The sequence below is a fragment of the Heterocephalus glaber genome, unplaced genomic scaffold (genome assembly GCF_053883595.1).
Source record: "Heterocephalus glaber isolate CG9 unplaced genomic scaffold, H.glaber_assembly_v1.0 deba00001442, whole genome shotgun sequence".
NCBI classification, from domain to species: domain Eukaryota; kingdom Metazoa; phylum Chordata; class Mammalia; order Rodentia; family Bathyergidae; genus Heterocephalus; species Heterocephalus glaber.
In genome coordinates this window covers 7,135,761-7,149,880 of record NW_028258296.1, presented here as the reverse complement: position 1 = coordinate 7,149,880, position 14,120 = coordinate 7,135,761, and the positions used below count along the sequence as shown (strand labels likewise).

Below are 14,120 nucleotides of genomic sequence, written 5' to 3'. Positions count from 1 at the left end.
ACAAGAATCACAGTAAAAATAAATCATGACTTCCGATTACTAAATTTATATATATCATACATAAAGTTTAAGCTCTTCAAAGATTTTTTCATTTTTGGCTGATTTCCTGCTTATTTTTAATAAATAACAATACCTGGCCTTTATTATCCCTAATATTGGATATTTAGGAGAACTTCCTATTCTAAATAGAGTAATAGCAAGTAATACCAGTCCTAGACCATCAGAAAGCTTCCCCTGTGGAGATGTATACTGGTATGTACAGTGCATGTATATATACATGTTCTTTGCATTCTTCTATATATATGTATACACACACATAGGAAACGTTTTTTTTCCAAGGGCTTTTTCCTCCCTTAGCGTTCAGATGAACAAGTTCTGCTTGGTTTTCTGGGGTCTTTTATGGGGCTGCCATCTTCTGCACGTGTTCAGAAGGATTAGTACCACCCAGCCTTGCTGGGAACGTGTGCACAGCTGCCTCTGTGTGAGAGGTGACCTCCAGCATTAGTGAGGGAGAATGGAGAACTTGGGGCATCACAGAGGGGCTACTTGTCAGCCTTGTCAGGCTACTGTGGCTCTACTGTGTGGTCCTGATTGGTTCTCTTTTAAAACCCAATTACATAACCACTAACTGTATTTTGACCACATGGATTTTTTTTTAAAGCATTGGGTTGGGAATATTTTAAAGTGGGTTTATTTTGAGACTCTATCAAGTCTTCCTAGGACTTACTGGATATAATAAATAATCCTTTTTTTTACTTTGGCCATATGAATTTTTTTCATAAGCAGATCAGAAAGCAAAATAAAATGGAAAAAGTTAGTGAATTTAAAGTCTTGGAGTAATTAGTAATAAATTCATTTATGTTTTTTGAAAAATCAAATTTTAAGTAAGTTTCATATTTAAAGGAAATGTTACTTAAAGATAACTAGGTAGCTATTCATTGCTTATCTGCTTTCACATTTACTTTTTAAAGACTGATATATTCATAACACACATTTGCTTCACTTTTCTCCACATCCTTCCCATCAGTGTCTCCATTTCCTCCACTATGCTTGCTTCATCCAGACTTGATTCTTAGTCACTGTTAGAGAGCAACTGAGAAGGGCAAAATGCTTTTTGTCATAAAAAGGTTAAATCTCGTTTTATCAAAATCCTAATTCTATCTATGCTCTTCACTAGTTTATAAATTAATCTCTCTCTTTTAAAAACTACAATTAACCATCACACCAATTCTTCTGTACTACAGGGGAGAAAGGAAACATAAACATGTAGACACATTAAAAAGATACTTTGTCTAGATCACAATATTAAAGGAATTTCCCAAGAGCAATTTCTTTTATTAATTTCCAGAATGATCTGCCATTTTGTTTTTTCTTAAATGAGGCACCGTAGGAGGGATTTAAGTCTGTGGAAATAAAAAGCCCATAAAAGCAATTTATTGATGCTGAGAGGTAGTGAAGGGGATAGAAAAGAGAATTATGTAGTGTGTTCACGTTTTTCCTCAAAAGAGTATACCTATATGTATAAACTCAGTTGCTTAGCTATTGAAATTCTATGAAAGATAAAAGGAGCAACTGAAAAAGTAAAAAAAGGAGCAACAGCTATAGCTGTTGAAGTTTATTATCAAACTGAGATTCAGTTATTAATTTAATTATTTTTCATAGCACATTCTTGATATTTTCTTTAGATACTTTGAAGATTGAGTCTTATTCCTACCATCACATATAATCATTTAAAGACAAAATACGTGGAAAAATTTCACAGTGCAGTACTACATTTTAAGTTCTCTAGGTCTTTAATATTTCAAAATAATAGAGGAAATGGCCAGTGCGATTTGGTGAAAAAGCAAAAATTTTATATTTGATAAGAAATGCAGTAATGTTATATAGAGTACTTGCTGAACAGATGTAGCACCAGTCTAGTGTTGACATTTGTACATTTAACATTTATGATTTTGGCTACTCTGAATAATCACGAATATGCATTAAAAGAAGTGATTTCTAATTTTGCTGAGACATAAATGTTCACAAATGTATGCATCTCTCTGTAACTGCCTGTTTGCACATGTAAATGTGTGCATGTGTTTCCACATCCATGCATATGTGTGTGAGCAGGTATATGAACAGCATTTGCACAAGCGAGTCAGTCAGCTTAGCTGATCAAGCAGCCTTGCTCTTGCCTCCTAATCGATGGGTACACAGTGTGCTTTTGAGATTCTATTTATTGCCATTTTGCAGGAAAAGTTACATAAGACTGGAAGTAGAATTTGGCACTTCGCAAAGATCTTGGAGCATATTCCCTACAAAAATAAACATCTATTTTGTTTAGTAATTGGCACATAGTTCATAGAGGGCATTACCATAAATTAAAAAGTGTTAAAAACAATCTGCCCCCGCACTATTTCCAATGAACTTATTATTATTATTTTTTCAGCATGCTTTTTAAAAAAAAGTATTCCAAAGGGAAATATATGCTGAACTAAGATCTAAATAATTAGGATTTTGTGGGGTTCAATCTGAAGGTGGTAATGCAAAGCCCAAGTGATTTTTAAAGCAGCATTTCATTATAATGATGATGAAGCAGCAATATAAGTAGTAGCATTATTTTGGTAATTTTAGCCACTGTCTTTGAGGATTTATGTGGGTTTACAGACTGAAGGCTTTTTTCATAATTAGAAGGTAAGTGAATCTTTCTTGAGGGATAGGTAGCCAATAAAAACTGCAACAAAATCGATAGGAATTATAGGCATGAGTTGCCCTGAGGTACAGCATAAATCTTGCTTGGCTTTCAGCAGGAGAAAAAAAATGGCATTAAGGAGGTAATCCTTGGCACAAGGGTGAATAAATGCATAGCAAATCATGGTTCTGTCTGATCCCAAGTCATCTGCATAGGCCCAGTAAAAAAGAACATTAGAAATTTAAAAATAGTTTAGGTACAAATATCGCTATTTGAATTCCTCTAACTCAAAGCTGGTGAGATGAGTATCAACTATTATCAACTAATAAAAAAGATAGTGAGGCCATTTTCTCCCAGGCAAAACTCTGTGAAGCAATTATTTCATCTATACATTTCCATGACTTCAGTCTCTTCCCTCCTGAAGTTCTAATTAATCTATTTCAGTGTCTGATTCTAATAAGCCAATAAGCAACAGATTCTACGGTATAATATTACGGCAACAGAAATGCATCAAAAAGAACAGAAAGAAAATGACAAATGTCTCCAGTGTCGCAGAGACCAGACTGTTCCTACGGGGAGCCAGACACCTGTAGAAGGGAGGTCGAAAAGGCCAGTGACCTCTTTCCTAGCCCTGCTAGCGACTGGGGCTACAGCAGTCTGGAGAGTAACGTGTGGTTTTGCTGGGTCTGTAACACTCGGCCTTGCACTGCCACAAAGAAGATTTCTTAGCAGAATGAAAGCACAGGAAATGCAGGTGGATCTGAAAAGCACAAGGCAATCACGATGTCACTGGGCTCGGCCAACTAAAAGCACTGTACCTGTGGGTACCTTTGGTACCCAGGGAACAGTCGGGGTCTCGTGCTGTGGGAGTCTGTTCTATTTTGTGTACGCTGTTTTCCAATCCCATAGGTACTTCTTTGGACTGTTTTGAAGATGAGTGCGACTACAGTGTCTATGAAGGAGGATTATGGACGGTTATGAGTTATGTTCTTTGAAGATGTAAGGTTTTATAAACATTTCAGAAGGCATTGTTATATAGCAGAAAGAGCATAGGTTTGGGTACCAAGGAGAGTCAGATTTACATTCCAGGTACAGTGAAATCATAAAAATAGAAGTGCCACCTTCTGCGTGACACATGAGTCTGTTTCCTCATCATGGAGAAAAATATACCTTTTGAGGGTTTTTATGAGTTGCAAGAAAAAAAGCACATGTAAAGTACTTCATGGCACTGGGTACACAGCACGTTCTGAATAATACCTAGTCTTCATTTTTCTCCCAATAAAAGTATTTATTTATTCTACCATTCATCTGGACAATAAAAATGGTAGTTTGAAGTGGCATTTTTTTTTTACAATGCTGTTTTTCTCTCTGATAACATAAAGCTTCAAGACAATAGCTAAGCTCAATTACAGTAGAACACATCCGAGGAAGCACATGGAACCATTAATAACATCATAGAAAGTTGCTTTAAATGCTTTTTGGAAAGGCAGGAAACAAATGATAAATGAACAAATGAATGAGTGGAAGAAGAAAAATAAAAATGTTGACAATTTTTTGAACAGCTGATTTATATACCAAATGTTGTAGTTCATAACTACTATGAAAATTTATAGAAAATCAGCACAAACATTAGTAGATGGAAATATTAAAGGAAATTAATTCATGAAACTAATTTTCTTGTATTTGTTGGCATTTATGTTATTGACTTTAAGGATTCCATGAAATGATCATAGAAAATGAAGTCCTTATTTAGCTTTTAACCCATGAAAAGTGTATAATACTTGACCTGACATGTAATAAAGAGAAAAAATTTGGAAATATTTAAATACATAGCAAACCCAGGGGGTGTCTTCCCTTTTCATCATATATTTGTTACATAAGTACTAGTCTCATTCAGAAATAGCTACATCTTCAAATTAGTCTATTACATATTTGCTCAGAGATAGTTCTGTAGAGGAAATTCAGAAGGTGATCTTCCTTCCTCCTGGATATGAGAGGCCTCGATATGAGATCGGGAAAGCAGAGAGGATGGGGCAGGGTCTAATTTCAGCCCTGCCTGTTCCTAGTAAAGAGCACCACCCCATGAATGGAACAGGGGAAAGCTTTCATTTGGATTCCTTGGGAAACTTCACGCTTCCTCTCTCCTACAGCTCAGAGTGATTTATAACACCTAATTGGAAATAGCCAGCATCATCAGTATGGAATTTTATGAATAATAGAGACAGGTCCAGAATATCGCTGGGAGAATGAACAGTTTCGCCAATTTTATTTACTAGAAATATTTACAAATTTATACATTTAGTGCAATTCTCATGGCCAATGAGCAGTAAGGGGCTGCAAAGAAGACTTAAGTGCCCGAGACACTCATTTTTGTTATTTCAAGTAGCAAGACAAAAGTGTAACAGATGTTTATATATTTCTAAGTCAAAGGAAAATGGCTTTTGCCTATCTCCTTTCCCGGCAGGAAGAGTTCAGGGAAACTACACCTCCCTCACATCATGGGACCAGCCAGCAAAGGACAACTGTGCCAAGAATGGAAGATTGGGAGACTGCGTTTTAAGAAGGTTTGACTCTAAAGAATGGTAGAAAAAACAAATTTTCAAATCAAAGCTCCACAGGAGGGATATATTTGGGCACAAAGTGAAAAGATGGAGACTCAGACTGGACCCCATGGGAGGAGCAGAGCCTGTAACTAACAATTCAGTTCAAGAAACTGATAAGCCATCCCATGTTTTGTAAGGTTTGTAGGCTGGTGTTGAGGTGGGAAAGTTTTCCCAGATGCCTGGCACTTAACTGGTAATTTTGAATCATAAATCTTTTGGGTAATGGAGAACTGGCCCTCCTGTGAGCCTTTTTCATCCCTTCCTCTTCCTCTTCCTCTTCTTCCTCCCCTTTTTTCCTCTTTTTCATGTAGGGAATAACGCACCGATAATTTATTAAGTCTCTCAATCCTTGCATTGTTCTTTGTTTGCAATTTAATGTGACTTCCAAAGACAATTCCTATGGGTCAGCTCTGTGCTAGAGAATGACTGAAAAGTATGCAGTGATGACTCTGCATTACTTTTGTCGCAGGACATTTCAGAGCTACAGTAATAGATGACAAATTCATTCTCTAGGGCACTCAAACCCATGAGAAAATTAATACAGCAGTACAGATGTACATATTTATATCCGGAGAATGACTTAGACATCGAGCGACACTGTTTCAGCATCCTTCAGGTACTGTATGCATTTATACCATGATGTATCCATTATACCATGATCAGTGAGTAAATAGGGCCAAAGACTAGGCAAAACAAGGGAGTTTGCACTGGTCATAATTTCCAGGGAGTCAGGCAGTAGCTGCTTCTACCTCAGGATCTTGTCAAGCTGCTCAATGAGTTTTGAAATTTCATTATTTTAGTTTAAAGGTTTGATTTCTATTTACCTCACGTTCTCTAGGATAGGTGTTCATTTAAGTTGGCCCAGCTCATCTATTCCTTAGTGCAGATAATTTTCAAAGCCTTTTTGAAGCCTGGTTTCATTAGGAAAGAGGATGGGAGCAGTGGGCATCTGAGAGGACACAAAGAACAGGTTGCGGTGTTGCTGGACTCAGGTAAAAACAGCCACGCTGGGGTTGTCCGGGAACCACCTGTGCCTGGGTCCCCCCAGTTCTGAGGTCAGGGATGCTCAGTTGGTGCCTTAGAACTGGTCACAGGGGGACTCTCTGTGGGATTCCTGACATTGGTGAATATTGCAAGTCACACATTCATTTTTTTCAATGGAGAGAAAGTTATCAGCACATCAGCGGTCGTGCCACAGGAGCCTGAAGACAGGTGAAACAGTATTCAAAAGTTCTCAGCTTAGTTAGGGTTTTACGCTCTTGTATTTTAAGAGATTTTGGATGCTGAGAAAGATGTGGATGTAAATGTCTGTTCAATGTTTTTAAATATTGCTCACAGTGGGAATCAGACTGTCTAGAGTTAGGGGAACGTTATTAAAGACTAATTTGAAAATAAAACATGAATTTGAGATATTATGACCCTCATTTGGCTGGGATAAGAATTTGTTACATATTTTCATTAATATTATAAAAAAGAAGACATGTTTGGAGGACGCTATCATTCTCATATTGCTCATTGCATTACTTTTTTCATAAAAACTTACTAGCTAATGACTATATTAATATATAGCCATAATGACACATTGTATGAAAATGATTCATCAGTATCCACCCAAATGTAAATTTAAAAAGGATAATCAATTTAAACAGGTGAAATAGGCATTCTCAATTTTGCCTTATAAAACAAGCAGAAATGTTTCTCTGACAATGAAGATGTTTCCTCTTTGAAATATTCCCTTTCAAATGTGCCCACATTTTCATTTTAAGAAGTGTCAACTTGTTACCTTCCCATTAACCTATGAAAAGTAACAGCTGCTGGCTAAGCCACAAACTTGTTTCTCCTCCTTCACTTCTGTGTTGTATTCCCCACGAAGACAGCAGACTGAAAAAACACTTGGAAATGCCAACAATATTTAACTTCCATTGTAATTAGGAGTCTATGGCTTTTCAAAAGGAATGAACTGAAATCCGATAATAATTTACAGCTCTGTTTTCAGGGTGCATTACCAAAAGAAGAAAGGGCTAACAACAACAACAACAAAAAAAACCCCAACAAAAAACCCCCTTAAATACAAAAGAACGGAAAACAAAAAAGAGGAAAAAATGAGTAATAAGAAAAATGAGCCTTAACTAAACCAACACAAATAGCCATGTACCTGCTCAATCCAAAAAGCATGGTCCTGATAATCAGTCTAGCTACAAATATACATTTAGCAGCTAAGAATTTAGGCTCTACATTATTTTCCCTTGTGCTTTTTGGACTCATGAGAGTCTACAGTAAACAAGGTTGTATGTACAGCCTAAATACATTAAGTGAACAAACAACATTAATCACCTTTGGTATGCTGACACATGTAGGGCAGTCCATACTTACTTTCTGAAGAGGTAGTTCTTGATGATCAAATTTAGACTTAGTCTGCAAGTTTAAAGTCATGCTTCTGCCTGCATGCATTGCTGAAATACCTCCATAGGGCAGCATGCCAAGGTTAACTGTGTTGTGTTTGTAAGCAGCATTCTGAGTAGAGGAGATAATCATGTGACAGGATGTGAACACATGCTCCACAAACTGATTATTACATGAACATGTTTAAATTTATAACATTTAACTTTAAGCAGGCAAACAGTAACTTTCATTTTCACACATGCACTCGATCAGACAGAAGCATACAGTAAACAGTGTTAGTTTTCCACATAATGAGTACCATCCAAAACTACAGAAAAGACAGAAAGCAAAGAAAGTACGTTCTGTTGGTACTTGCTGATAACTCAAAGGCACAACATCTGTCATATGTCACAATAGCAGGGACTTTGGACAAGTATTGTCATCTGTATAGTCTATTAATTTTGAAAATAAATTCAAATAGTGAGAACGTGATCAAATCTTATCAGCTATAAAATTTCATGGTCTTTTTCTCATTGTGAGACCAACACATATGAAAGACAAATATTAACTTCTAATTCTGCGTTACACTAATGCACTGCAATGTTAAAACCAAAATCATTTTTTGATCACTCTGTCTAGAGGCGTAATTACAGCAACTCAGAAAAACTGCTGGCCAAAAAAAAAAAATCATTCAATCTAATCTTTCATTTGATTGAATTTACTTATTAATTCAGGAATGCCAATTAAATAAGCTGGATGTGGATCCAACTATTCTGTTTTTAAAAATTGTGTTTTAGAGTAGAAAAGTTGCACAGTGAGACTAAAGTAATCATATTTTGTGAATTATTAATGTTACTTATGTAATACTCCCTACATATTTATAGAATAATGTGGTGATGTTTATATCCCGGCTACTCTTCAACAGGTGTACCTAAAATTATACTAAGAGATTGACAAATTTTTCCTACAGGACCTCAGTGAAAAATTAAAACATTTTAAATGTCCTATCAACAAATCTTTAACCTACAGTGGAAATGTAGCCATTAACAGTGTTTGGCATTTTTAAGTAATTCTTATTTTGGAGAAAAATATCCACAGATGTTAACTTAGTATATTTTTTTCTTAATTGGATATTATCGAGCATTGACAGTGGCAGCTCTTTTATTCTGAGAGCATTATCTCTGAAGTATGAATTTTAGTAGCACAGTTTCATTGAGCTACACTGAAAGATTATGATACTCCTGATGATGTGCTTGTCTACGAATCATATTTGTTATGGATTCCTGGTTATTTCATATGGAGATTTTTCTGTGGTCACCATGCCAAAAGGGAAAAAGATCCTCAGCATCTCATCTGACACTTGGATGATTCTTTAGGGTTCTTCAATCTAGTGCCCTTTCAGCTCCTATAGAAGAGTAGCAGCTTCAGACATGTGGGTTCATGTTTTAATTCCTCAGTCACAGTGAGGCATAAGCATTGTGATTAAACTAAAGGAGAACACAACATTTATATCTAGGGTTGTATTGGGGCTGCCTCTTTAAGGTCAAAAGAGATCATCTGCCAGCATTATGCGGGACTGTTAACCTCATCCAAGGAGCAGATCTCTAAGTGGTTGTCTTCCATGTGGAATCACAAAGATCCTGCAGTTTCTAGTGTAGCTATCTGGTTTCCAGAGTTCAAACGGTTCAACTAAGTTTCAGTGGGAAAGAAGCACTCCATGTCTGGTGCAGACTGACTTTGGGTGGAATGTTAAGTAGCACAAGTATGTCAAAACCAGTTCGATGTAATAAATCTGTGCTTTAGTACCCTGAATTCATCTTTCTGAATAGCTGGGAAGTTTGAAGTAAGAGATGGCTTGAATTGTTCAGTATCTCAATTAAAAGAGTGAAAAACTATTACTTGGAAAAAACAGAAGGAAGAGCTTTCAGGATCTGATGGCTTGAAGCAATATTCTATGGTAATTTCACTTGTTGGAATTAAATGAGAAACTATCTTGGGAGCAGGGGGTGTGGCTTAGTGGTAGAGCATTTATTTACCTCGTGTACATGAGGTCTGGGTTTGGTCTGTATTACCACAAAACAAAAATGAAAGGCAGAAAAGTGAATATACACTGAAGTTGCTCCAAAAATTAATGATAGGCTGAGGGAATTATAACCAGACGGGATAAGTGGAGACTAACGGAAAAGAGAAATGTCATCATAGTAGGGGAAAATGCACATGAATTCACGTTTAGTCATCTGAGACAGGCAGGGTCTCCTGACTTCGGCTGATACCTCTCCCCCATTCTTTCAACCCCTCCCCCCAACTCTTGTTTTGTCAAAGTTGGGTCAAAGGAGAGGAAACATTTATCTAGGATAACAGTAAGTAAATGATGGTGCTAAATAACTTAGAACTTTATCTTCATTTTCACGGTGTTTCCACTTGCTCCTCTGTCACCTCAAATCACTAGTCATTGTACATATGCTTCTCACAGCCTTTCTTGACTAGTTCATCTTACCCTGTTATGTATGGTCGTGTCTACATGAGGCCAGAGTTTCCAAACTGTACTGTATTATCTGGCCCCAAATATTTCCGCCCTCCAAGTTATCTGTCTACATGGAGGGTGTAACCGAGCAGGTGTCTCCCACTGACAGCCAGTCATGAGGCTCTGATGAGGGTCCCTTCAATGGGACTGAGCACACCTACTTGAAACAGACATTCTGATGAAGTATTTTGCAAGGCAGAACCAATTTCCACACTGAGAAACTGACACCCGCACCCACACTTAACAGCTCACGCTTTCCCTAAAAAATTGTTTTCTTGTCATGTAGACACGGCCTACAGATAATATAATTGCTTAAGTAGAGTAAACCTGAAAACACAAAATTCCATATTAAAGAAATACATAATAAATGTAGTGGCCTGAGCTTTTTGCAGGACACCAACTAAAATGATAAAGCTATTCAGTGAAACATTCTACAGCAGATTATTCCCCAGATTCCCAATTTACACAGAGCATTCAAACCTAGAAAATGAGAACAAAAGGCCTCAGTTTCATGGGAAAGGATCTTAAAGATTCCATGCAGAGTACACAAAGCTCTCCACACCAAAGCCACAAAGTATTCTGAGCTGTGATGGCAAATTGGTAATTGTTCTAGCAAATGAAGCACCAGACTTCTCTTGGAGAGATTTGAACAGGCGACAAAAAAATAATTCTAGGCTTTATACTTTTAAAAGACTGGTCCAATCACTGTGTGTTCCACACTTTTTATGACTTAATTTTTAACTGAATTACGATTAATTTCCTCTTCTTCACTACAATATACATGCTAATTTGTACATCTGTAGTCTCCATAAAGACACCATCTATTCTTTTTGTCTGTAGAATGATTTGAATTTAAACATTTTTCTTCTATATAAAAACCCACATTCTGAATGTCCGGAATTTTATTAAATAAAATAGTGTGTAGGAGAGCATTTAATCTCTGCTTATTTTATTTTTCTGTTTCTTGCTGGGAAGATTATTACTCATTAGAAGTAATAACTTTAGTAGTCCCATAGCAGTAAGTATATGCAAATTCTATAAACAAACCATGCCTGAGTTTAATACAAGGGAATCTGTGCAGAAAAGGGTGAATGACTCACTTCTTATAGATTCAATAAAAATCATACTCCTGTGGCCACTAGAGAACAGTTTCATGTCCCCGGAGAGACATTTGGCTTGCCGTCATGGCTAGGAAGCAATTTTAGCACCAACCCATATGGTAGAGTCCAAGTTTTACTAACAATACTTAGGCTCAATTTGATAAATAATTTGCTTGCAGGTTAGGGATTCTCAGAAAGCATTAAGCAATAACCAGGAAAAAAACTATAAGGATCCATTTCCCCCACAATGTCAAGATAAGTAAAATGCTGATCATCTATTCATACATGTAGTTCATGCTTCACTACACGTGCTTAGCAATGCCCATAACGCACAACTAAAGGCAGGAGGGATATTCTTACAGAGAAAGGCCAAACATACCCTGTCTAACCTTCTAGCTTCTATATGTCTAAGCAGCTGTTGTCTCCAGTCTGCCGGCATTCTACCACAGCTCTCCTCTCCCTTCACAGGAGTAGGCCTCGTCTTTACATCACTGTTATCTGATGGCTTGTCACCATAGTTACCCAAGTTATAGTCAGACGGTATTTTTTCCAAAAGAGCTGCCATAGTAGGCCTAGCTGAAACTGGCCTGGTTTGGGAGGCCCCGTAACTCTCTGTACTGTAGCTTCTCGCAGATAATGGCCTCCTCTGGGTAAGGTTTTTAACGGGAAAACTTCCCGCCTGAGCTTTCACTTCTTGATATGAAGGGTGCTCGTCTTCATACCTGCCATTCCTCTTGAGGAACTGGGCCTCAGTCACTGACACGCTGCTCTGGCGATCCAGCCCTCCCCTGTACGCGGGCCTGCCGTACCTATCGCTGGGGGGCAGCTCGTGGGGCTCACTGACCCTGCGGAACATGGCCATCTCCGTGGAGCTGGCCAGGGAGTCGGCCCTCCTCAGGAAGCCTGCCCTGCTGCCCTGGCTGGCGAACTGGGCATTCACCACGGCATCCTCGTTGACAGACGGCTGGGAGAAGGAAAACATCTGCTCCATGGGCGGGTAGCCCCGGTAAGCCCTGGGGCTGACCAGATCCTTGGCCAGGTTTTTGCTGGGCTGTGGCACGTACTCAGAATTGTGCTGGAAAGGACCCGGGATCCTCTTGTCAGCTTTCACCTCCACAGCTCCTTGGGGGTTGAAGCTTTGGTCGAACTGGTAGACTTTCTTGGTCATCGAAGCTTTCTGCTGCTGGGCCCCTTTGCTGCTTCCATAAGTGAGCATCTCGTCGTCCAGCATGGGCACGGACTGGCTTCGAGACATGCTGGACATGCCGTGCTCTGGGCCCAGCATCTTGTCCGGCCGTTCGTGGCTTCCTAAGTGGTCGCTCCCCGAGGCGTAGTTTTCTAACGGTATGTTATAAACCTTGTAGGTACCAATGTCAATCTCATCGATGCTCTGTGACTTTTTGAATTTATTGGACTTGATATCTTTCATAAGTGGGGAAAGCCTCTCTGTGCTTTTGCTAATGGAAATAACACCTTTAGAGGAATCCGGGCGGCAGTGGATCTGAGAAAAGACATTAGCAAGACTCCTGTTGGAACTGGAGTCGTGATACTCCCATGGCACTCCTGGAGAAAAAGGGCTAGGTATTTCCGCAGATTCTTTTATATGTTCCTTCCTTTCGGGCAAGGGGCTGGTCGTGGGGGTCGTCTCTAATTTGGAGGGAAAAGCGGTCCTGTCTTCAAACGGACTAGGGGTTCTGGTCCAATTCTGCCAGGGATTGGAAGGAGGCACTTCTGTTTCTGGCGTGTGTCTGTGGGTGGCCTGCTCTAGTTCCAGGGGGACACCAACGATCCTCTCCTGCCGGATCAGAGGCCTGCGTCCGTGAGGAGCTGCGTTTCTCGCCTTCGAGCTCAGGAGTGGGTTACTGTTGGCATTCTCGGCAGTGGGCTCCTCAGCAACAAACCCTGTGTTGTCGTAGTGGGAGCCATCCGTCCAGCTGTCAGGGAAAGCATCGCTCATGGGGAGCCGGTCAGGTCGCTGTGGCAGATTCCCGGTGGGAACAGCCTCCCGCTGGCTGAGTAATGGTTTCGCGTCCAGAGGCTGTGGGAAAGATGGTGCTATCCTGTGAACACAAGGGCGGAAAGAAGCAGGACATGAAGGCGAGTAGGTCCAGAGCCAGAAAGTGAACAAACTGCAAAGCAGGGCACCATCTTGTGCAGAGCTGATCACTCATCCTCACCTGAATTATGATTAAGATAATATTATACCATCATTTCATGTCCCCTACTAACATACATCCTGCTCCAACTTTTCTTTCTTCCTAGTAACGCCCTCTCCTAGCATAGTCTACAATTTACTTACCTATGACAGTTTATTATAGCGACCATCTTGTGTCCTCTGCTAAAATGTAAACTCTTGAGGGCAGAAAGCATTTTCTGTCCAGGCTCAGAACAGTCAAGCACACGGTAGGTATAAACTCATATTTGTGGAAGGAAGGAATGAATGAAATGTGTATGTCTTCAGTGAGGGTCCTGAAGCCTGACTGATAATCAGAATCATCAGATTCCTAGTACTCACCCCTGGAGGTTTTGACTCCATAGTTTTCTAAACTAAGGACTGAAAGTGCTTTCTTAACAAGTCAAGGTATATCTAGAGAATCCAAATTGTCTTTAATAAGGCTAGGTCTTGAAGACACTCAATACCATTGAATGGCGAGCAACTCTGAGGCCTTTCTCTAGAATGTAAGTCATATTATGGCTTCAGGTTATGGGCCTGTTTACACCAGTGGCCATCTCTAGTGTATTTCTAGCATACGCTCATTTTTCCAGTTTATTCTAAACCACTTGCACATCAATAATAAGGAATGATACATCTGTCATTAGTGAGACGAAGGCTTTGA

At 39.1% G+C, this 14,120-nt stretch overlaps 1 protein-coding gene across 16 annotated transcripts in view; it reads right to left on the bottom strand.

Annotated features, from left to right (window-relative positions):
• Lrrc7 (leucine rich repeat containing 7) overlaps window positions 1-14,120 on the bottom strand; it is a 496,759-nt gene that overhangs the window by 64,856 nt on the left and 417,783 nt on the right. For 11 of the 16 annotated variants that reach the window (XM_087212656.1, XM_087212660.1, XM_087212654.1 and 8 more), the window contains 2 exons: window positions 11,663-13,343; window positions 7,651-7,791 (listed from right to left, as the gene is read on the bottom strand). In XM_087212656.1, coding sequence (XP_087068782.1) covers window positions 7,651-7,791; window positions 11,663-13,343 — 1,822 coding nt within the window. Of the gene's footprint in view, window positions 1-6,101; window positions 6,227-7,650; window positions 7,792-11,662; window positions 13,344-14,120 lie in introns of all 16 variants that reach the window. The other 5 variants (XM_087212666.1, XM_087212667.1, XM_087212662.1 and 2 more) reach the window with 2 other exon arrangements.